Source organism: Coffea arabica, chromosome 2e (assembly GCF_036785885.1).
Source record: "Coffea arabica cultivar ET-39 chromosome 2e, Coffea Arabica ET-39 HiFi, whole genome shotgun sequence".
In the NCBI taxonomy this organism is placed as follows: domain Eukaryota; kingdom Viridiplantae; phylum Streptophyta; class Magnoliopsida; order Gentianales; family Rubiaceae; genus Coffea; species Coffea arabica.
In genome coordinates, this window is record NC_092313.1 from 21,475,229 (window position 1) to 21,498,381 (window position 23,153).

The 23,153-nt window shown below is 36.8% G+C and overlaps 1 protein-coding gene across 1 annotated transcript; it reads left to right on the plus strand.

Moving 5' to 3' along the window:
* Window positions 1-9,307: 9,307 nt before the first annotated feature.
* LOC140036883 (uncharacterized) lies at window positions 9,308-19,769 on the plus strand. Its single transcript, XM_072079917.1, has 16 exons — window positions 9,308-9,691; window positions 9,952-10,085; window positions 11,650-11,707; window positions 12,257-12,472; window positions 12,651-12,926; window positions 13,509-13,643; window positions 13,721-13,846; window positions 14,869-14,913; window positions 15,287-15,394; window positions 15,511-15,653; window positions 15,805-15,928; window positions 16,951-17,025; window positions 17,157-17,521; window positions 17,655-17,742; window positions 17,968-18,127; window positions 19,334-19,769. Exons 1-16 carry the CDS (start codon window positions 9,425-9,427, stop codon window positions 19,603-19,605), a joined length of 2,592 nt encoding a protein of 863 aa, XP_071936018.1. The 5' UTR covers window positions 9,308-9,424; the 3' UTR covers window positions 19,606-19,769.
* The last annotated feature ends 3,384 nt before the right edge of the window (window positions 19,770-23,153 follow it).

Below are 23,153 nucleotides of genomic sequence, written 5' to 3' on the forward strand. Positions count from 1 at the left end.
TCGAACTTTCTGTTCTGTATTTAGAATTGAGTGTATTTATAAGTTTGTTTTAATATTTGTGGACAATTTCATGTTCTGTTATACATGGGTGGCATCGGATTTCGAAAGCCAATTAATTGTGCAGGTTTTTGGGCCTTATTTTCGAACTATGTTGTGTATTAGTGCAGGTGCTATATTAATTGTGAAATTGGTCACACTATCCACGTAGCCTATGATTGCTTGGTCTTTATAAAGGAGACATAGGCAATCTTCGTGTAATCCCAATAGTTAAACACTATGTTAGGGATTTTCAAGACTGGTTATCATAGAGTTGTACAAAAGGTCCCATATTTAGATATTTTAAGTTAAAATGGCAATGTACATTAGTTTATCTTTTTTCTTAATACATTAATGCCAATTTATTATTTAAGGTTTGAACCTTGAGTGCAGGAAACTCCTTAGTATCCTATCCAATCTAGAAAATTCTTGAGCTGTATTATGTGATGCTAGTCATGATTGGAAGGCAGGAATATATACTCACTGTCGCGCCCCACTTTTTGAATGGTGAGTTGTGGTGATGTGTGTGTGGTGTGAGATGTGAGTGGTGTAATGGAATGTGAACGTGTGTAAATGAAAAGTAAAAGGCCATGGGACTTGATAATGCGACGGTTTGGCCATATAAAGTTCAAAAAGGATTTTTTTGTATCAAAAATGGAGTCGCCACTTGATATAGGGTTAGGGTGTACCAAGTCACCCAAAAAATGGTTTTTTGTTTTTGAATGAAAAAAGTAAATAAACCCTTTTAAAGAACTTTTGGGTCTACGTAACCAAAAAGAGGGATCGGGGGTCACATTTGACGAAGGGGAAGGCAAGGATAAAAATCCAAGGCACCCCTTCGACCTAGCCAAGGCTAGTTGCGTGACTTAAACCAATTTTTCCTAATTTTTCTACCCAAGGTATGTATCGCGTGTTGGATATGTCTATATGAATGCAAAAACCTAGACCTAGGGGGACATGGGGAAAATTTCTCTTCAAAGGTTGAGTGGTGCCAATCACATTAACTGTGAAGCCCAACAATGATCCTTTTGGAGAGGTCACACCTAAACCTAAATGATGTGAAAAATGAGTGAATGAATGCATGCCATGAAAAATGTGAGTTTGTGTGAAAAAGTAATAAAAACAATAGTGTGAGTGGAAGTGTGCAAAGAAAATGTCCTTGAATGTAAAAGTGTTGGGGTGCAAATGAAAAAGTGCTCGTGTGCAAGTGAATAAAAATATGGCATAGATGGTAGTGTGCAAATGGGTGTAATTTGTGAGGTAGAAAAATAAATAAGTGATAGGAGAAGTGCGTGAACATAGCATGTGAAGTGAGAAAATCATAAGTAGTGAAAAATGTAGATGAAAGAGTGAAATGATAAGATGAGATACATGAACCTATTGGAGTGCATCAAGTCGGGTACGGGAGAGCTAAGTCGTGACTCAATTTTCCGTTTGATAGAGGGAATATAAGCGTGCTAAGGCTTAGAAAAAGCCACACTCGTCTATATCCCATATTTAAGGGGACTCTCAAGCAAATGTACCCTATAACTAGCATGAGGTGCAAAAGTCCTAACATGAGGGGAAAAGGGGTTCGAGGAGCATGCCAAATGATAAAACTAAGAAAAAAATGCATGAAATATAGTGAGCATGCAAGTATGCACTAAAAAAGGACGGCCTATCGGGTCTAGCGTTGGACTAGCCCCTTCTATGAATTCCTACTAGCATTGGACTAGTGGAAACGGAACAAAGAACCACAACTAGCGTTGGACTAGTGTGGTGACGGGAAAAGGGGCCACTACTAGCGTTGAACTAGTGTGGTGACATCCATTCATCCATTCATTCATGACTTTAAAAAAAACGAGTAGCCATGCGAATCACTTATAAACACGTAGCACATAACACTTAGCATGCTCGACTAGATGCAAAGCCTAATAAAACACTTAACACATAACACATAAGCATGCAATCAAGCTAATGAACTTATTACATTCACTAACTAAAACAAAAGGGAAGGGGAAAATGGACCAAATTGCTCGCCAAACCCTATCTATTACAAGCCAAGAGGTGTACACATACCCCATTAATGAATAACTTAAACAAAAGCAAAAGTAAATGAAATAAATGGAAGGAATTGAAGAAAGGCAAGGAAAGCGAAGTAGACCTGCAATTTTCACTTAGCACGTTGGATCACATAGGGGAAATGAGAATCAAGGAGTAGAGGTTACCTCTCTTGAGTTGATGCCTTAAATGGAGTGAAATCACTTATTTATCTTCCAAAATAAAAGAAATGGTCAAGGTACCAATTTATTTGGGAAAATTAAAGGAAAATAGGCGAACACAAGCTCACAAGAAAATTAAAGTCATGAATTAAGTGCAATTGAAACAAAGCATAGTAATTAATTGGAGCAAACAAGCAAGGAAGTTGCAAAAATTAAAATGACCAAGGACTAAATTGAGGAGATTATTCAATTGGTTGGGTCATAGTGAAGTGAAGAGAAACTTGGAGGGCCAAAGTCCAATTTTGGAAACATTTTCATGCAAAACATGCAGCTACGTGGCTTATGCTTCTACAATTCTGTCTGCAATTTTAAACAAATCAAAGCATTGAAACCTTGGGCTTTTCAAACTCGCCCACTTCTGCACTTTCATTACTCCCTATTGCAGTTTATCAAATCACATTCTCAAGCACAAGACAACCATTTCAATCCAACTCAATTGGGACACAAGGACTTGAGGCAAAGTGCACATTCCAGAAAATTGTTCATGCAGGCAAACCGATGCCTTCATTTGCTTATTTTCTGCTGCGGTTTTTGCAGTTTGTGAGCAAACCAGAGGAGTGGCAAAACTTACCAACAAGACAAATCTCAAACCTCATTTAATGCTCTACAACCATGCTTGGAACAAGACTCGGCATGCAAAACAGTAAGAAAATCCAGCTTGTGGATTGTTGCGGAAATCAAATACATGAACACTAACGCAGCTTCATGCAACTTTCGGCAATCAGAAATCTGTTTTTTCTTAACAAGCCTTCGATCATAGCCCAAGCATTTTTAGACCCAAACACACGAACCCAATACCAAATCATTCCATTTCCTTCCATTCAACATCAAGTTAACAACTGAAGTGCAAACTCAAGCCACGGACAGAACAGTAAGGAAAAACGCAGCAAAAGCCCTCGGCAGTGCTACATACAAAGAAAGTTCATAATTTTCTTGTTTTCCGCCGCACTTTTCATTCCATTTTGTCATGCAAGCAAATTCAACAAGACCAGAATGATACCTATCCATCCTCGGCTAAAAATGGTTTCATGGCAAGGTTTGAAAGAGAGAAACAGAGCTGACCATCAGGAATACAAAACAGAAATAGAAGGGAAAAGAAAGAGTGCCGCAAAAACCTTATGTTTAAACATCTGAAACTCGGACAGATGATCATGCAAGCATAGAAATAACATTCTGCAATTTTAGTCACAGACCGAAAGATGATCATGCGAAGTAACGTACAACTAGATAGATCTAACCCAAACCAGAAAATGAGGACCCCAACAGAAATACAACCGTGAGCAAAATCATGAAAGACATGCCTCAAAAGTTTGAGGAACTTACAGGGCCCTTGGTTTCTGAAGCTAGCTTGAGCCTAGATGGTGATGGTGCGGGTGATGATCGACGGACGGCAGCAGCAAATGCGGACTGGCGGTTGGAGGTTCGCGGGTGGTGGTTATGGAGGTTTGCAGGCGGTGATGGCGATGAGCAGCAATTGCTCTGCTGTCTTTTCCTTCCCCAGGACCTCTCAGCGGTCACTTCCTAACCAAGACCCTTTCTCTTGTTCCGGTTCCTGGTCTTGTCTTCCTCCAGTTTCTGGATTTTTCCCGTTCAAAGCTCGTTCCTTTCCACTCTCAGCCTTGCCCAACTCCCTTGCTTCTTACTCTTTTCACGATATCTCTCCCTCATTCTTTCGTTCAGCCTTCGGCAGTCACTCCCTCAGATTTCTTTTCCTCAGCCGTCCACTCCTTCAGCTCTCTTTCTTGCTCTAGATTTCTCGTATCTCTTCCAGAAATTTTCCTTATGCCACCGTCCTCTCCCCTTTAGCCGTCCGCCTTTCTTTCTTTTTCCCTTGCTGTTTTTTCTATCTCCCCCCATCCTGGTTGCTGGCTCTCTCCCCAGATGTTACTCCTAGCCCTTTGTTTCTTCCTACAGCCCGTCAACTCTCTCCTCAACCCGTAGGTTTCTTGCCCAGAAAACCCAGCTGCCCTCAGCCTTTTCTTTCAGCCCCAGCCGTCCTCTTTTTTCTCTCTCGGTTGTCTTCCCTTTTTCCTTTTGCCTGTGTTTCTATCTCTTCCCTCGACCCTCTCTCTCGCTCTGTTTTCCTGCCCCTCGCTTCTGATCTCTCTGTCCAGCCCAAGCTCTCCCTCTAGCCCTCTCGATTTCTTCCTTTTTACCGTCACTCTCTCTTGGCCTTTCCCTTCCAATTTTCTAGCCGTCAGCCCCCAGATTTTTACTCCCTCATCTCACTCAGCCGTCCTCTTCTCTTCTTTCTTGCTCGTAACCTTTTCTTTTTCTTAGTCTTTGTTTGTCCCCTCCATCCTCTCTTGCGGCTGTCTTGCCTTTTCCTATTTATACCAAGCTAGCAACCCTAAAACCCTCAGCTATCCTCTCCAAAATTGCAACCAAAGGGCTGCCCAAGCCCTTCTTTGCAAGCTGCGAAAAAAACGCAGCTTGCAAGTCACGTTTTTCTTTTTTTTTTTTATGAAAGTAATTTAAAAATGATAATAATAAAAACTAAGTAATAAAAAATAACAATTTTACATCAAAATAAACAAACTAAAACAACAAAATTGCCATTTTCAATCTTTTCTTTTTATTTTTCATTTTTCACTTTTTCATTTTTTTCTTTTTTCACTTTCAAGAAAGCATTGAATTTAAATTACAAATGACTACATCATATTTTGAATGCTTTTTCTTTTCCTCTTACCCTTTTCCAAGAAATTCTATGATAAAAACTTAAAAATAAAATAAAAAACTAGAAACTAAAACTAAAAAACGAACACGACAAATAAAAAAAACTAAAAATGAAATTACCCCAAAAATTTGGTGTCTACACTCACTGCCTCAACAAAGCCGACAACTTGTACAATTATATCAGTTGTAGGCTGGTGGCAGTGGTCAAGCGAGGCATGTGAAACAATTGTCCATGGAATCCAGTGTTTGAAAGAAGTGGCAAAATGGATTCATATCCACCAATCCATCCATATAAACCAACCTTAAATGGATTTGGATGATCCATATAAATTCAATGGTTTTAAATGGATAACCATTTAAATCCAATTATGTTGATGGATTTAAATGGATTATCCATCTTATCCATATACATCCATTTAACTTAAAAAATAGAAAACACATTTATAAAATGTGAGATAAAATCTTGTGGGATCATCTATTTTTTTCTTCATAACTTCCTCATATGTCAAATTAATTTTGTGGGACCACCTATTCTTTCCTTCATAACTTCCTCACATGCCAAGTTGCCAATAACATTAATTGCATTTTATTTGCTTCTAGTTCCTAGACTTCTTCCATCCTTTTCAAAATTATATTTTAGTCTCTACTCTTATTTTTTTTAATTAAACTCTCATGTAGTAATGATTGCAAACATTTATATTCTTAAGTAAAGAAAAAGCGAGAATGCATCATGCAGTGTCAAAATAATTTTTATTTTTTTAATTCTTTTATTTATAAAAAGAATTTTTCTAACGAGTGTCCCCGCAATATTGGTTAAGATATGTAAATGACACCTTTTTTTTTTCCAAATCCTTATACTTGCAATCCCTCTCCCCTTATCACCTAACCCAACTATCCAAAAAAAAAGACACCTAATTTACTAAGTAATATAAGGTAGCTTGTATATCAATGGTACAATAAGGAGTTTCATACATTTTTAGGTACTACGTGCACATGTGATGAAAATATTTTACTTGTCAAATAAAATTAGATTTCTTATTAAAACTCCACTTTTATTCAAGACATCACTCTTGAACAGGAGTGTAAAAAATTGGAAACGTAAACTTCTTTTCATTGTAAAGCCGTATTCAATTCATTCAAAAATTATAAAAATGTAGCCAAATTCTTAATTGTTCATTACTTTACAAAATGATACTTAAAATAATGACGAAAGGTTAAATTGACCACAACAGTTAAATTTTCTTGGAACTACACTAATTTTATGAAGTACTGAAATAGAGTAGTAGTACAAGCATTTGTTATTACCAAAAGGTTTTAGGTGATTTAAGGATAGAACTTTGGGGATTTGTATTTTTTGAAAAAAAATATTTGGATCTTAAATTTAGGATTTGAGAGAGTAAATGGATAAATGGATAGATCATGGTTTACACTATCCATTTAAATGACATCCATTTAGATCCATTTATTAAATGGTTTTAATTGGATTGGATCAATTTGATCCACTATCCATTTAACTAAAACCATTTATCAACCATATATCCATTTTGCCACTTCTAGTTTGAAGGAATGACCTTGGCAAAACAAGTTGGAACATGCATTTTTGGAACGGTGGCCCCTTCTGTCAACAAGGGCCCGAGTAGAAGAAAAATAATGCGCCCGTGCTGTGAAAAGATATCTGCTCCCTAGAGCTCTATATGTTAGTGTCCATACATATCAGTCATATTAAATTTCTCTACTTTGGGAAAAAGTATCAAGGAGCACTGCCTCGAGGACAAAGCTCCCGTTTATCGAAGGACATAACACAACGCCCCGTGAGTAGAAGGTTTAATTATAATATGTTAAATTTTTTTTTTCAAAACTAGTACTCCCTTGTTCAGTGCTATAAATTCCCCTGTTGTAATTATCGAAGGACAAAGCTCCCTTGTTGTAACTATAAATTTCCTTGTTGTGTACTTATTCCAAGGGATATGGATCACGTCCAAAATAGTAGTTTAAGCAATGACGAAGCATTAGACGATGACTAGGATGCCTTGCTACTTGGACTTGCAGTAGAGTTGATACTTTTACATCCGGAGACAGAAAGGTATGGAGGACCGAAACTCAAAATTTCACACCATGATGGCTCACTGACAGGGCGCCAATGGGTTGAGAAATTGATCAATTGTCACTACAAACGAATTATCGAAAATCGTCGTATCGGTTGACAATTTTCTCCTACTTTGTGACATACTCAAGTACAATAATTACGTACCTCAAAACTATAAAAAACGAGTGAAAATCGAAGAGGCACTGACCATGACTTTGGTAATGGTAAGTCATAGTGTCTGACAACGAGTTTTGGCAAAGCGTTTCAATAGATCAACGGAGATAATTAACCACAATGTAAGGGAGGTCCTATGCGGTCTTTATATGTTTGCTTCACAAATAATTTGCCCTTTTGACCACAATCAAATACATCCAAGGATCGGGAATTCAACAAAATACTTCCCGTGGTTCAAGGTTAGGCCGTAAATGGCAAAATACAAAATGAATAATTAAATCAGTGGTCTTCCATCTCAAAACTCAAGCCATTTTAAGAGAGAAAATATAATTTTACATTGTTGGAAAATGCAGGATGCAGTGGGAGCAATTGATGGCACTCACATTCCTAGTGCCCGCCCTCAGGTCACCAAATGGCATATACAAATCGACATGGGTTTCAGTCACAAAATCTACTAGCAATTTGTGATTTCGATATGCGATTCACATACATATATGCTGGGTGGGAGAGAAGTGCACACGATACCCGAGTGTTAGATGATGCTCTATCACACCCGTCAGACTTCCCAATGCCACCTGAAGGTAACTCCCTTGTATTATAAAGTACGCACTTTCCAAAATGAAGGGTTTGTTTTCATGATGTTACGCTGTAGTACTAATTTAAGTATATGCCATTTTTTAGATTGTGTATTCCAAACATTTAAAGTACTTTTGTCACACGTAACTACACTATTAGTGGTATTTTTTTTTTGGCTTGTGCTATTAATAAGTACTTATTTGTGTAGCATATTTTAAAGGTACTTTAAGTTCTTTAACAAAATTCCTAATTTTACAATAAGACGCTAATTTTTTAAATTTTAAATCTATGTTTGACTATTTAACCGAAAGTATTTTAAACCCAATAGTATATTTTTTAGTGGTACAACATTCATCAAATTATAGTATTATAAAGTTTTCATAAAAATTATACTGTCATTTGGAATTGACACATAAATGTTTACATTTACAGGTAAATATTACCTTGTAGATGCTGCATATAAGAATATTCCAGACTTCTTACCGTATAAGAATGCAGCACGGGGCGGTCCAGAAAAAACTTTATTTAATACACGCCACTCGGAACTTAGAAATGTCATTGAACGAACCTTTGGAGTTCTGAAGAATAGATTTAAATTTTTGAAGGGACCGATTCCAAACTTTTACATGACGACTCAAGTCAGTGTTGTTATAGCTTGTTATGTATTGTATAACTTTCTTCGCTTACACTAACCAGGCGACGCCCATTTTCAACCATACGAGGACGGTAATGTTGGATTAGAGTACCAAAAGAGTGGCGGTGAGTTACTTCACGTTCAACCATTGAATGCATCCCGAACTGAGGTTTTGGCTTGAAAGGCTAGGCGAGATGCGATTGTAACTGAAATGTATGACGCACAACGTAGGAGAAGGCGCTAAAAAGTCAAGAGCGTAATTTGGACCTATGTAATACTAAATAGTGGCTGCACCGGGGTCGATCCAGTTATATTTCTGTTTTTTGAAAGGGGTTAGAAATGGTTGCCAAGCTTTTATAGAGGGTATCTTGAATAAACTTCCATTATTCTACTGTGATGTATCTATTAGACTTCTTGATAATCGTAGAGAAGTTTCGGATGTTCCATGTAATATCCGTACATGTGCGTGGTTTGTATTGGATTAAACTGCTTTTATCTAAAATTAAATGTTTATTTATAAACCAAAGGTAAATGTGCTTCAAACTGAATGGAATGAGTTTCCCATTGGACTTAATAATTGTTAAGCTATCAAAACACTTATTTGGAATAAATTCGACAAATAATTGTTAAAGTGTCCAAACACCTATTTGGAATATACTCATGTTATCCAAACGATTATCTTTTACCCCTACTTTTCAAAAAGTTAACAAATAATTATTTAAAGTATTATTCCAAATAATCTACTATCCAAATGCACTCCATGATTTACGAGGGACTAATTTAAAATCGAACCAATTAGAAGAGGACTAAAATTTAAATTCCCCCGCTTTCGAGCAGACGCATAATAATTCCATGGAAACGACGTCGAAACGTCCATGTTCGTGACACCACAGAAAACCCCTTTCCCCTACACCTGTACAGAGTTTCCAGTGTTCTGCAACAGCGCTCCATTTCTTCTGCAGAAAAAGGACTGAGCAAAAAATGGCGGAAAACGAAACTCGAGATTCACCGCTGTCATTACCAGAAGAACTGCCTCCTCAGCCTGTCGAACAAGTGACCTCAATCAATGGCAACGACGACAACGACCAATCCATGGCCGACGCTCACAACCCTAAGGAAGATTCCGACTCCGACTCCGACTCTGATACCGAGTCCGATTCCGATGACGAAGCTCAACTCAACCTTCAAATTCAAACCCTAGAAGCTGAGCTGTCCAACAACCCGTCCAATTACGACGCTCATGTCCAAGTATTCTTCTCACCACTTACTACCATCTCTCATTTCCTGTAGTGGTTTCAGTACTTCAATCATAGCATCGGATGATGTCGAATATTTTTTATCTTTGAAGCCAAGCTAAAGAAAATATTACGAAAAGAATATAGAGGAAATAGTCTATTATTGGCGTTATATCTGTTATTTTACTACTACTATCAACTGTCTGAATTGTATGCTTTTTCGTTTTTATTGGTGATGATAAGTAACTATGTGATTTTTTTTTGGTTGAAAAGTACATTAGAGCTCTGAGGAAGCAAGGTGATGTAGAGAAGCTGAGACAAGCAAGAGAGGCAATGAGTGCCTTGTTTCCATTGAGTCCTGAGCTGTGGCGCGAGTGGGCTAGGGATGAGACTACTCTTAGCTCAGGGTATTCAAATATTTCCCCCTGATATCTCCAATTTACTCGTGCACTCTGGTTTGCTTTGTGGACATGATCGTTTATATTAATGATCAGAAGACAAGTTTTGCATCCTTATGTGTAGTATTCAACTAAATCAAACTTCTAGCAAGTGTTTGGGTAATATTTTTTTATACATAGCTAGAATATGTTTTCAGCAAACTTAAACCATCGCTCTATCAGGAAGTGTTTGGGTAATATGTCTGATACATGATCAGAAACTTCTTGGCTATCTTTTGACTTTATCTACACACACAGTTCTAGATTTTTTTGTTTTTTTAAATTTTAATCCACCCATTGTGTTTCTAATTACAGCATTTGGGGAGGGAACAAAAAGGAACAAGGGAGGTATAGATTGATTATGGAAATCTAGCTGAAACATTTTGGGAATGGATACAGGACTTCAAGCTGGAATGTTATGTATCTTAAAAGCTTTGGAACTCTCCTTTTACATCTTTGTTTTGTTTTGTATCCTTGCAATGTATTCAAGTTTCTCTGGCTATCCTTAGGAATGCATTCATTTTCCATTGGAGGTCTCATGGTTCCTCTTTTGAATTTATTAATACCGAGCAGCTAGCATCCTTGCCTTTTCTCTTAAATTCAATTTATATCTATGAGAACTGCAATTTATCTTTTGGTTAAGCATACATTCACAACTAGCCAAATTTAGGTTAGATACTCCTAAATCTGGATTTGACTCTCTCTCTCTCTCTCTGGTCACACACACCCATGCCCTTGTGAAACACAAGCATGCAAATGCCTACTGCCCCCCTTCCACTCTTTCCCTATCTCTCTTGCTCATACTTCTTGCTGACTTCCTGTGAAGAGTAACAAATGATGTGAGTGATGACCAGAGGCCCCAAGAAGTCAAGATTAATTGAACTGTTTCATATTGTCCTTCTCCTTCTTCTTCATCATCTTTTTCTTTAAATTTTTGGTTATTGTCATTTTTTTCTAACAATCAATAAGAATTCAATTACTTGTTACTTTTGTCCCTCTCCACCCAATATAGCAAATTTGCTGAGGTGCAACTGCAGTCATCTGCAGAGATTTATATCTCTCACTAAGCTTCAAAATATCAGTACATAGGCATTGTTTTTAGAGTGATTTTTAGATATATATATATATATATATATCTCTGTGAGGGTAAGTAGTTCTTTAGTGAAATTTGATGTTTGTGGAATTTCTGATAAGATGATCAATTTTTTACCTGATGTTACTGGAGTGTATTTGCTCCTGCCAGATCATGACTGCCTGTTCCAAATTTTTTTTTTGGTGGGGGGGGGGGGGTTTCATTCTTTTCTATTCTTCTGTGGACAACCTGGGATTTAAATTGATCAAAGCTATGGTCCTAGAAGGTTAAGCTACTATGACAGGATATTTTCAGGTATTCCATAAATTGATATATTAGATGGATTATCTCTTTTTTCTTGTTCATGATGCATTTTTGATATGCATTGCAGCTATTACCTTTCCTTTAGTGTTTATTGACAATTTTTTTGACTCTATCTTTCTTCATTAAATTATTTTGCAGACCTGAAGCTCTTCCTGCAATTGAGCAGCTTTGTGAGCGTGGAGTGTTGGATTATTTGGTTGGTGATTTCTATTCAACTTGTGACTATTTTTTATGTATGTAAAAAGGATTTTAGGGGTTCAAGCTTTCGACATAGCCAATGCTGTACTCGAGATCAAAATTTTAGTTTTTTTTCCCCAATTCAATGTAGGACTGTTATTTCTAGAATGGATCGATAAATATTACTTTTCTAGAAAACACTTTGTGGCATTAGCAATTGGAAATATCTGTGCTGAATAGTGTATCTAAGTTTTCCAGTATTCTTTTGTTACTTAGACGATGTTTAGATGGTACTCCCACTCCCTTTATATTGGTTATAATCATTACAGCTGGTTATCTGCATCCATTAATTATGGAAATGCTTTATGAAGGTTGAAATTCATAGGCTCATTGTATTGTACTACATGGGATGTAGAATGCTTGAATTTTTTTTTTTTGACTACCAGACCAAGGGTTAGCACTGGGATGACCGCCTAATCTTTGATTGATTTCACAATATTGAATTTCAGAATCTGTCTCCAGCCTGGACAATGATTTGTTTTAGTCTCATTATGATTTCACTTTGCAGTCTGTTGATCTATGGTGTGACTACATAAATTTTGTTCAAGATTATGATCCATTGGTACGCGAATGTTCCACTAATGGTATCTCAAAGGCAAGAAATCTTTTTGAGCGTGCTGTAATAGCTGCTGGACTGCATGTTGCTGAAGGTAGCAGGATTTATGAGGCCTATAGGGAATTTGAGCAAGCTATTGCTTTAACCATTGGAGAAACTGATATTGAGGTCATTTACATTTTCTTTTCCTCTCTCTCTCTCTCCCCACATGATACACACGCGTTAGTGCATGTACCTAGCTATCTTATTTTCTTTCTCTTTCTGAAGTGACCACATCATTTTAGATGTGTTTTCTTTTGCAATTTCAAGTCTATTATGTTATCATTATGTCTTTGTTCTGATGCAGTCCAGAGAAAAGCAGGTCCAGCTTATTCGGAACTTATTTTTCCGTCAGTTGTCTGTTCCCCTTGCTAACCTGAGATCAACTCTTCTTACTTACAAAACTTGGGAAGCAGAACAAGGGAGCACTCTTGGGGTTGACCCTAACTCCTTGGATGGGCTTCCTTCGAATGTTGCATCTGCATACCAGAAGGCTTTGGATCTCTTGAATGCTCGTACTCATTTTGAAGAACAAATTGCAAGAAAGGATATCCCTGATGATGAAAGACTTCAAAAGTTCATGGTCTGTACGTACAATGTTCTTCAACATGTTGTTGGTTTGTTTTTCGAATTGCTCTTATAAGGTGGTTCATCGCACGGTCCATGATAATAAGGAAGATATTGTTCTTACTAAAATGTGTGTGTGCGCAACATTCTTCAGCGTGTTGTTCATTCATTTTTAGTATCTATCCTTTGTACATTTTTTTAGCTGGAGAATTCTTCAAATAAATTTAGTTGTTAAGTTAGAAGTTTGCTGGTTTTTTAGGTGGAAATTGGTTAGTTACTGACTTCTTGTATCAAGCTATACTGCTGTGAATTTAATACACAAAATACCTAGGCATTATACCTTCTCTTCACTTTTCCTGCATTTTTTGTTACCTTCCTTGCTATGGTTTAAGCTTGTCAAAGTATGCTTAGTTCAGCACTCAATGGATCTGTTGGTGACCTAGTAACTATAAACCTTTGTAAAATAAGTACCTATTATATTTGAACTTGCATGCATTTAAAGCAGCTATAACTAGTGCAATTACATCATATTGCTAGGGCAGTTAACCCACTTATACAATCAATGAATTATGGCATACTTGTTTTCTGTTTCTTGCAGACCTATTTGAATTTTGAGCAGTCAATGGGGGATCCAGCACGCGTTCAAATCTTGTATGAACGTGCTATAACTGACTTTCCAATATATGCTGATCTCTGGCTTGATTATACTCGCTACCTGGACAAAACAATTAAGGTTTTCCATTAAGTTACTTATTCTGTTTTTTCTATGGTAAGTTCCGGCATTATAAGTTGATTAATTCTTTATTTCAGACGTCAAGTACAGTGAAGGCTGTTTATTCTAGGGCAACAAGGAATTGTCCTTGGGTTGGTGAACTATGGGTTCGATACTTGCTACACCTTGAACGTGTGCATGCTTCTGAGGAAGAGCTTTCCACTGTATGTATCTGCTATTTTTAGTCTGATGATGTGCTATGTTTTCTAAAATGATGAAATTTCACATTATTAATCTATTTGTTGATAGTTATTGGATTCTTCATCTGATTACCAGCTTTGCCCCTTAGAATTAGTTATTTACCTTTTCATTTAGTTAGCATCAAAATCCGATTGGATTTTGCATTGACTACCTTGGATTATCATTTATGCTGAAAATTGGGAATATTTAGATGCTGTCTACTTTTACATACTTAACTAATGGGTTGACATCAAGTGATCTCTTCATTATAGTGCCCTAGTGTTATACAGTTTTCTTCAAACTGTAGTTCATATGTGCTTATCATCATGTGCAGTAAAACATGAGGAGGGGAGTGCCTTCTTCTTGCTTGTGATATTTAGTATGGTGGTTATTATTGTCTTATAGCCCTTCAGTGAATTTATTAATGTTCTGACTCGGTATCTGAGATTCTATGGTGCTGGAATGCCTTGATATCTTGTTCAATATTGAAGTCTATTAATACCAGATGGGTGCACTTCATATATTCATCTAATATATGCAAATGCATGGCACCAGGAAAGCAATTTTTTGGGCCAAAAATACTTTCTTTGAAGGCAACACTTATTTGGTGGTTTATGTCTTGTTTGTTTTTGAACGTTAACAACATTATATGCGTTATGTGTTCAAGATGTCCTTAAAGTACACTTGGAGCTTCTATCTCGGTGCATCTTTGCTAGTTCTCATTTCTTAATTATTGTCATTTTGTTGCTTCAGACAAGGTATCTTTATTTGGGCTTCAAAATTCCATCTTCCTACTTTTGTGATTTTGAAAGTTCAGATTGCACTTGAGAGTGAATTCTTATTGTGGGAATCTTGTTTAATCAGCAAAAGAAAACAAAAGAAAAAGAAGTTGCTGCTAGAATAATGCTTCTTGAATTTGTTAATGATCCATATCAATTTATCCTTTATTATTGGATTATTGCACCTGATGATCTAATTTTAATCTATTAAATTCCTTGCATTTCAGGTTTTTGAGAAGTCACTGCAGTGTACATTCTCCAGCTATGATGAGGTGAAAATTCTTCTGGCTGGAGTACGATTAATTTGTCCATCACTAACCATGTGTGCAAGTTTACATTTTCTGTAGAGAGTCAGTTATTGCTAACCTATGATCTAACCATCCCAGTTAATTGATCGTCTGGTTCCACAATCAAACTATCAAATAGGGAAAATGTCAATTAGGTAGTGGTGTTGGAGAATGTGCATTTTTTGTGATGTTTGGTGCTTTCCCAGTGTCAGTTTGTTGACTAATCTGATTATCCTCTATAGATTGTAATCAGGTCGATGATTCTGATTCTTTTAACTTCAAAGTTTATGCCTGCAATTGTAAATTGATCTCCACTAATGTGCATGTGATGTTAACATGAGGGAACACTTTTTTGCAGTATCTGGATCTGTTTCTCACTAGAGTTGATGGATTAAGGCGGAGAATTTCTTCAACCAGTAAAACAGAGGACTGTTTGAACTATGATCTGATAAGGGATGTATTCAAGGTTTGTTTCTTGAACATCATATTCGTAATGCTCAATTTTAATGCTTTTTAACTATCAATATGTGGTAAAGTGTGCCTCCTCTGGTGTTAAACCATCTATATTGGTGCTTGTGCCAGCGTGCATCAGATTACTTGTCTCCACACCTAAAGAACACAGACAGTCTGTTAAGGATGTACAGTTATTGGGCTCGCCTGGAGTCAAAGTTGGGTAAAGACATTGTTGCAGCTCGTGGTGTCTGGGAGAACTTGCTTAAAATCAGGTTTTTTTGACTTTTTATAAGAAGTTTTCTATAAATAAATAAATATGTATATACACACATACATACATGCATCCATGCATGCATGCATGACACGTGCATACACATAAAATGGCTTAAACTTAGCCCTTTTTTCTGCTTGCTTTTTTTGCAGTGGTTCTATGTTAGGAGCTTGGGAGGGTTATATAGCTGTGGAAGTTGCAGAAGGTCATATAAATGAAGCTAGATCTCTTTACAAGAGATGCTACACTAAAAAATTCTCTGGTACAGGCTCAGAGGTACATACTTGTGCTGCAAAATGTGAATTTTAATCTCGTACTTGTATAATTACAAGTAGTAGCATGTAATATACCTTATCTTTGCCATCCCATCCTTCTACTCTATGAACTGTGATTATGTTGCACAGAGTCTAGGTGATCTTGATCATACAACTTGTGTCATATGTGAATAAAGCATTTGAAAGGGTCCTGGAATAGAAGGGTGGAAAAACACCCTGTTGTCAACATCATGTAAACTGTAATGTATTGAAGGGTTTCATCCTTAATCTTATTACTGTATTTGCTTGTCATTTACTGTTCTAGAACACTTATCTCAAAATTACTTGGTTTACATAGTGCTTCTTTTGCATGCTACTTGTCCAAAACTGCAGCTGACACCAAGGCTAGAGAAGAGTTTAAAAATCAGTAAGAAAGATAAGGATGAGTTGTTGTCAGTGAACAAGGCACTTGTACCTGATCTTGGATCAATGAGAAACTAGATGTTAGCTGATTGACCTTAATCATGATTTAAGCTTTGTTGATTTATCTTAAAGTGGTTTGACTGTCTAGTGATGTCTATAGAGTAATAATTGTACACTACTATTATTGCGCTAGTGTAGAATGGATATTTGTAGAACTTCTATTTCTTATAGGTTTTATAAAGCTTACAGAGAAATGAGTTAAAACTTTCAGGATGAGTGTGATTTGCGGTTTGAACATTTGAACTCTTAATTGACATCATCATTGTTACCTTATTTTGCATTCTATGCTTGTCAATTTTGATGGAACGCGGCTATTTGGTGCCTTCTGAAAGCTGAGCATTTCCTTAATTGACTTGATGTGCGTTAACTTTGCTCAAGAATCTCAACATTATTGGAACTAGTAATGTAAGAATTTTTAGATTGAGTAAACTGAAAATGCATTGTGTAGCTCTGTAGTTGACCCTGTAGTGCTGTCGAACTTTCCTGTTCTTACTTCGATTACTTTTGGTACATCTTGAATTGTATGATACCTTCTCTGTCTAAAAAAACAGAATCATTCAGGATATATGCCATTCGTGGCTTTGCTTTGAGCGAGAGCATGGTTCTTTGGAAGATTTTGATATTGCTGTGCAAAAGGTATGCATTATTAGCTTTTGGAAAGATTGAATTTTTGTACATTTTAGTACTTGGAAGATGTGTTAATCATATTCTCATCTTTTCGCCCTTCTCACCTCAACTCCACTCCTACCCCTCCCAAATAAAAATAGGTGACTCCTCGTCTAGAAGAGCTACAGTTATTCAAGACTCAACAAGAGACCAAATCTGCTGGATCATCTGATCAGAGAGAAACCATGAAAAAGACTCCACGAGAAAAGAGAAAACTGCATTCTGATTTGACTGAGGACCAGTCTCCTGCAAAGCGTCGGAAAAACATGTCTCAGAACCTGAAGATGACTAATGAAAAAGATCGAGTTGAAGCAGCAGAATCGGTTGAAAAAAGTAAAGTTGAAGTTATTTCCACCAAACCTGAAAGTGCAAGCAAGAGAGAAACTAATGATCAGTCCCCTAGAAAACCGAAACATTACAATGACCAATGCACTGCCTTTGTTTCAAACATTGGTGTTCAGGCAAGCTGCCTATTGCCTTGCTTTTCATTCCTTCATTTAGAATTTCATTTTTCTATTGACTTGCATTGTGGACTCATACACAACCTTTTTGCTGTGTTTATTGTAAATGCAAATGGTTGTTAATGACTCGCAGGCAACATATGAAGACCTGCGTGCCTTTTTCAGTGATGTTGGTGGGGTGGTTGCTATTCGTATATTAACAGACAAGTTCACAGGAAAGTCAAGGGTATATCTCACTCTCTCTATCTACACACACACACACACACACACACACACACACACACACACATATTATGATTCTAAATTTGAGATGAGAAAAATAGACGTCCACGAAAACATTTACCATTTCCATGTTCCACATTTGGGTTTCTAATTTATCATATGTTTGGGTGTCTAGAGATTCTATTAGATGACAAGCATCTTTTTCTCATGCTTATTCTTCAATTTTTAGGGTTTGGCTTATGTGGATTTCTCTGATGATGCACACCTTGCTGCCGCTTTGGCAAAGAACAAGAAGAATTTACTGGGTAAGAAAGTGAGTATTGCTAGGTCAGATCCTCAGCATAGCAAAAAGAAAGGAACATTTGGACCTAAATCCACATCAAAACATGGTATGATTTTATTCTCATGTTCCAACAGCAGTGCCCTTTCACTATGTTTTGACACCTGTGAAAGCATACCTGTTTATTTTATAGTTGGATTATATAGCTACGCATGTTTCTAATTGTGTCTCCTGCCTTTTTCTGGGTTCTGAATTATCAACTTTGCTATCAGGTGGAGTAGATGTTTCCTTTGGTTCTCCACCTAAACTAGAGGCCTTTTGTTTATTTTTCTGTTATTTAAAAAACTATTGGAGGCTTAGACAGAAGAGTCGTTGAGAAGGTTTTGTTACTAGAATCTGGAGCTTTTGTGCAAAAGTTAGGTAGTTGTAGGTTTATGCCAATTTTATATCCAAGTTTACCTGAACTATCCTATACTTCTTGTAATATGTAATCTGGTGATAGGGTGCTTAGTTCATAAAATTAAATTTTGCGTTTTAGCATTCTCTCTCTCTCTCTCTCTCTCTCTCGGTAACAAATCCTTCTCTCTTGTTTGTTAAATTATCAAGGCCAATATCCTTCATCATGTTACTTACTTCGAGAAACCAAATGTTCCCTACTATGAAAAACTTTTGCTTATGAAAATTTTGATTGACCAGTTGAAGGTGCGATTCTTTTGAGTGTGTTAATGGCTCTTGTTGGATGAGTCTTTAGCTGTGTTTGGTTGTACTGCTCAAATTGCTGCCTTATCCATTGTGTATAATCTTACCGGTTTATGGTTTTATGTGATTTTTGGTCCTAGGTAATATTAATTTTTGTTTCAGAAGTTCTCTTGTGGATCTTGTGAATCAGTTGTTCTCTTACCTAGGTGTATATGATTCATAAACATTTTTTTGGCACCTTTTTAGAGCAATTCGGTTCGGATATTTGCTAAACAATTAGGAGATTCAGTTTGATTATGAGGAATAAAAGGCCTGCCTTTGATAGTTACTGAAGAAAAGTACTAATTTGTGTCTTTGTTTTGCTAGTTTTTAACGGGAAGAACAGTTCTTCATTGCACTGCTATTGTCTCTTTTCCATAGTGAAAGTCAGTCTGATGATTTGCTTTACGTCTTCTGCTGGAATCATTTAATTCCACCTTGCTATATGTGTACTCGTATAGGAAATCAGGGTTCATGTTATTCAAATGCTGATTCACCCATTGATTAAGCCTTGCCCATTTTGGCCTTCTTTTAGCATTTTTATTTTCTTTGACAACCTGAGAACTTGAAATGATAGGGGTTGGTGACAATCAATCTGCCAATGCTGGACAGTCCGACTCAAAAGATTCAGCTTCCAGACCTAAGGAGCATAGTGGATCTCAGGCACAAGTTAACAGCCAAAAGAGTCGGGATGAGAGAGTGGAATTAAAAGGGAAAAACACATTCGCTGTACCAAGAGCTGTGAGGCCCTTGGGTTGGTCCAGTGAAAAGCCTGGGGGAACAGAGGGTGATGGAGATGAGAAGCCTAAATCTAATGACGAGTTCAGGAAGATGTTTCTGAAAAAATAGACTCAAGAGACTGTATATATCCTGTATCATGCCAGCTTTGGTATTTTTCTTAGATTAGTTTTTTTTTTCCTCGATAGGTTTAGTCCTTGCTGACAACTCTGTTTATGCTAGCATGCAAGTGAAAGTTTCTTTAATCGGACAAATCAAATCAGCAGGTTGTTCAACTTGAGTAGTTCAATGTTCTTTAAACCAAAAAAGGTGCATGATTTAACTGCTCTGTTCTTGGAAAAACCTGGCCTGTTGGAGTTATCGGATCTCTTGTTAACCTCGAATTGCACATTATACTATTTGTTGTTCTCAGTAAGGTCAGAATTTCGTGTTTTTTAAGAATCGTAATTCACTGGAGTGTAAGAATTTTGTCCGAAGTCGAGCCTGGTGTTTTGCGTTTATAGCAGTTCAATGTGGGTAAGATGGTCAAAACCCATTTATCTTTTTCTTTGTTCTCTTTTCTTGAGGATTGAGGCTCGCATTTGAGTAGATTTGATTTTCAAAGATCCAATGGTGATCTTGATTACCCGGTCTTCAAGTCAAGTTCTAACATCTACATATGCGATTTTCTGTACATTTTGAACTGAGTATCCGTTGCTTTTAATTAAAGTATTTGACAATATAATGGTGATCTTGATTATTGGGATTTCTTTATCCTTCGGGTAAATTTTTGAAGAAAATAAAGAATGAACTGTTTGAAGGTTGTTATTGTCTTTTTATTTTTTCCGAGCTGGTATTGCCATTAATGAATCTGATTCTTTCTAAGGGGCAATTCTGAATTTCTGATGGGCCTTTTCCTTTCTTTTTTTTTTTCCTTCCTTTAGGTTAAGGTATTTCATATTTCCTTCCCAGTTTATTTGATAGGGAGGAGGAAGACTGGCTTTTACTGTAATATATTTTACTGGTACAACAGTAAAGGCTGCGTAGAAGAGTGGCCCGGGTGAGAGGCGATTGAAGAGAGTTTTGTTTTCACTGAATGAGAACACACTTCTAACTCAGAAATTAAATATATAATGTATTTAAGACTGATTTAAATGCTTCTGACTAGGATGCATAGAGAAAATGAAAAACAAAATTTAAAGTTTAGATTGATTTTATATGTAATACCACTTAGATATGTTGGTATAATCAAACATAGGGAAATGGATACGTTAAAACTTTCGATATTTTCCCTTTTTTTTTTTTGGGTAATTTTTATGCTAATTCGAATTTCAACGTAAAAATATGATACCAACAAAAAAAAAAAAAAAGGGTCGTAGCATCTTCCTAGACTGAAAATGCAGAGATCAAATTGCATATCTAACTGTAGAGGTGAGATAATCTTTTCCGAATTTCTAACCAGAGAATGACTTGAAAAATCCAGTCTATCGCACAGTTAGTGAACCACAGGGCCTTAATTCATCCGATCAAACCTCCAACCACGCTTAAAAGAGAGCCATATCTACATTGGAATTAGGACTGTGACCCTGAGTTACAAGAGTTTGGACCAGTGGAAAATATCGAACGGTTGTAATCAGATCACCCACCCAAACCAATGTCCGTGCAACAGTAGTATGACTTCAGCAAGTTACAAAATTGCAGTGTACCACCGAATTTGAAATCCCATTTCTCCTTTGGAGCTTTCTTACACGGGACAACCAATCTGACACAAGTAAATCTGCAGTCACAGACATCGGTGATTCTTTATGTAAATCCATGGCGTAATGGTTTCTTGCTTGCTTAGTACTTTGTTCAAGATAACAAAGTTAATAAACTTGGCACACTAGCTAAACAAACTCTCATGCATTATTCAGAGCTTTGTCAGTGATTCTTTAAAATAGCTCATCTGCAACTTCTTTTCCCCTTGTTTTTTGGGGTTATCCAACTTTTGCTTGTTTTCTTGCTGGCTGCATTAAATGCAGATATCTTCACTCAGATTAATGGTGGTTGAGTTTGCATCACAGTCAGGAAAGTACAGTAGAGGACCTGGAAATGATGATGTACGTACCAGTGCTGATGAGTCATATCTTTGCTTGATCAGAGATCATCAGATGAGGACAGCCAAATATGACCTCCCCTACACATCCATTTTGACAAGTGAAGCTACCCATGAGCAGCTGTGCGCATTTTGCCAAGTCTTTTGCTATTATTATTACATCCAAAATTGTACATTCATCTCTCCATCTCTTATCTTTCAGCAAATTTTACGCCAAGTTGTTTGTTTCCATTTTGGGTATGAGGGTACTCTTTTATGCGAGGATCAGGTGTGTCCTCAAAAAGATTGGCTCTGAAACTGATAATTTGCCCCAAAGCGTGAGAGGAGAACCTTTTTGTGTTAAAAATAATGCAGTGGAATGGGGGTCATTTCTTGTTAATGATCAAGGGTTTCTTTCTTTTTCTCCAAATTTCTCGTTATCAACTGTATATTATCAAATATTTTTGTCTACTTCTTTTTATTAAAAAAATAAAAACCAAAGATTTGATTCTGTTTGCTCATCTTCTCTTTCAGTAGGAAGCATCTAAGGTATAAAACTAAATGAGCTTGTACTCTAACTAGACCCGGACTTGTATTGCACAAAAGAACGGGTAGCTGGGTGGCTATTTGGCTATCCATGGAACTCCTTCATCGTAAAGCTCATCCGGACTTGAAAATTTTGCAAGTCCACAAAAGTGGTATTTTAGAGATCCCATTTAACCCACAAAGATTGTGGATAGTTTGATGTTTCGGAACAGCAGACATGAAATCACGAAATAAACTGGAAACAGCTGAAAATTTTTACCAACTCGAGGGACAAACAAAATTCAGAATCAATGTGGTTTTTTGTTTTTGGTCCATGATTGAATGTGATATTAGAGGACTGATCATGCTTGAACATATGTTTTCTCCTCTCAAAGAAATTGGATTACTGCTATCCATATTCAGCGAAGGAAAAAAACAAAAGAAAGGACTAATTCTATCGAAAAGTAGTCTTCAACTCTGACACAAAGCAGCTGTAATAAAGTACAACTCCTCTCCGATGTTTGAGCCTTTGAGGCAGCTAACATTAGTCATCCGTTAATCATCCTACTTCTCCGTTACACATTTACAGCACACGGATCGAAATGGTCCCCGGCCGGCCAAAGCTACTGATCTCAGCTTCTTCTTCATTGATCATGAAATGATAGCAAAGTTAATTGCTTAAAAGTTCCAAGTGGTTTTCAGTTAAAGTCGTTTAATCAAATGCCAAGATTTTCTTACTTGGAGTCGTGTAAACGAAAGCTGAGGTATGATAGTCAAAAGAACTTATCTTTTTTTTTTTTGGTTAACAAAGTTAGTTAGTCTAGTCGGTTTTACAGAAGCAAAATCGAAGTTAAAGAATACCCCATGATCAAAATAGACAAATTTGTGGATGTGTTTTGTGTGATACTGGTATATATAAGAATTTCAAGGTCTGGTTCCAAATGATGAAGAGAAAAAATTAAAGGAAATGTAGCTCCCTGAAAGAAACGTTAGAACCCGGAAAAACTAGGTAAAAACTGGGACTCCCGACAACACAATAGCAGGAAAAAGCTTCCAGTTGGGTGACCGAGCTTATTTGGTG

Coding starts and splice junctions, on each gene's coding strand:
- LOC140036883 (XM_072079917.1), top strand. CDS start 9,425: ATGGCGGAAAACGAAACTCGAGATTCACCGCTGTCATTACCAGAAGAA. Junction 17,026..17,156: donor TTGATATTGCTGTGCAAAAG/GTATGCATTATT, acceptor AAATAAAAATAG/GTGACTCCTCGTCTAGAAGA. Junction 17,743..17,967: donor AGTTCACAGGAAAGTCAAGG/GTATATCTCACT, acceptor TTCAATTTTTAG/GGTTTGGCTTATGTGGATTT.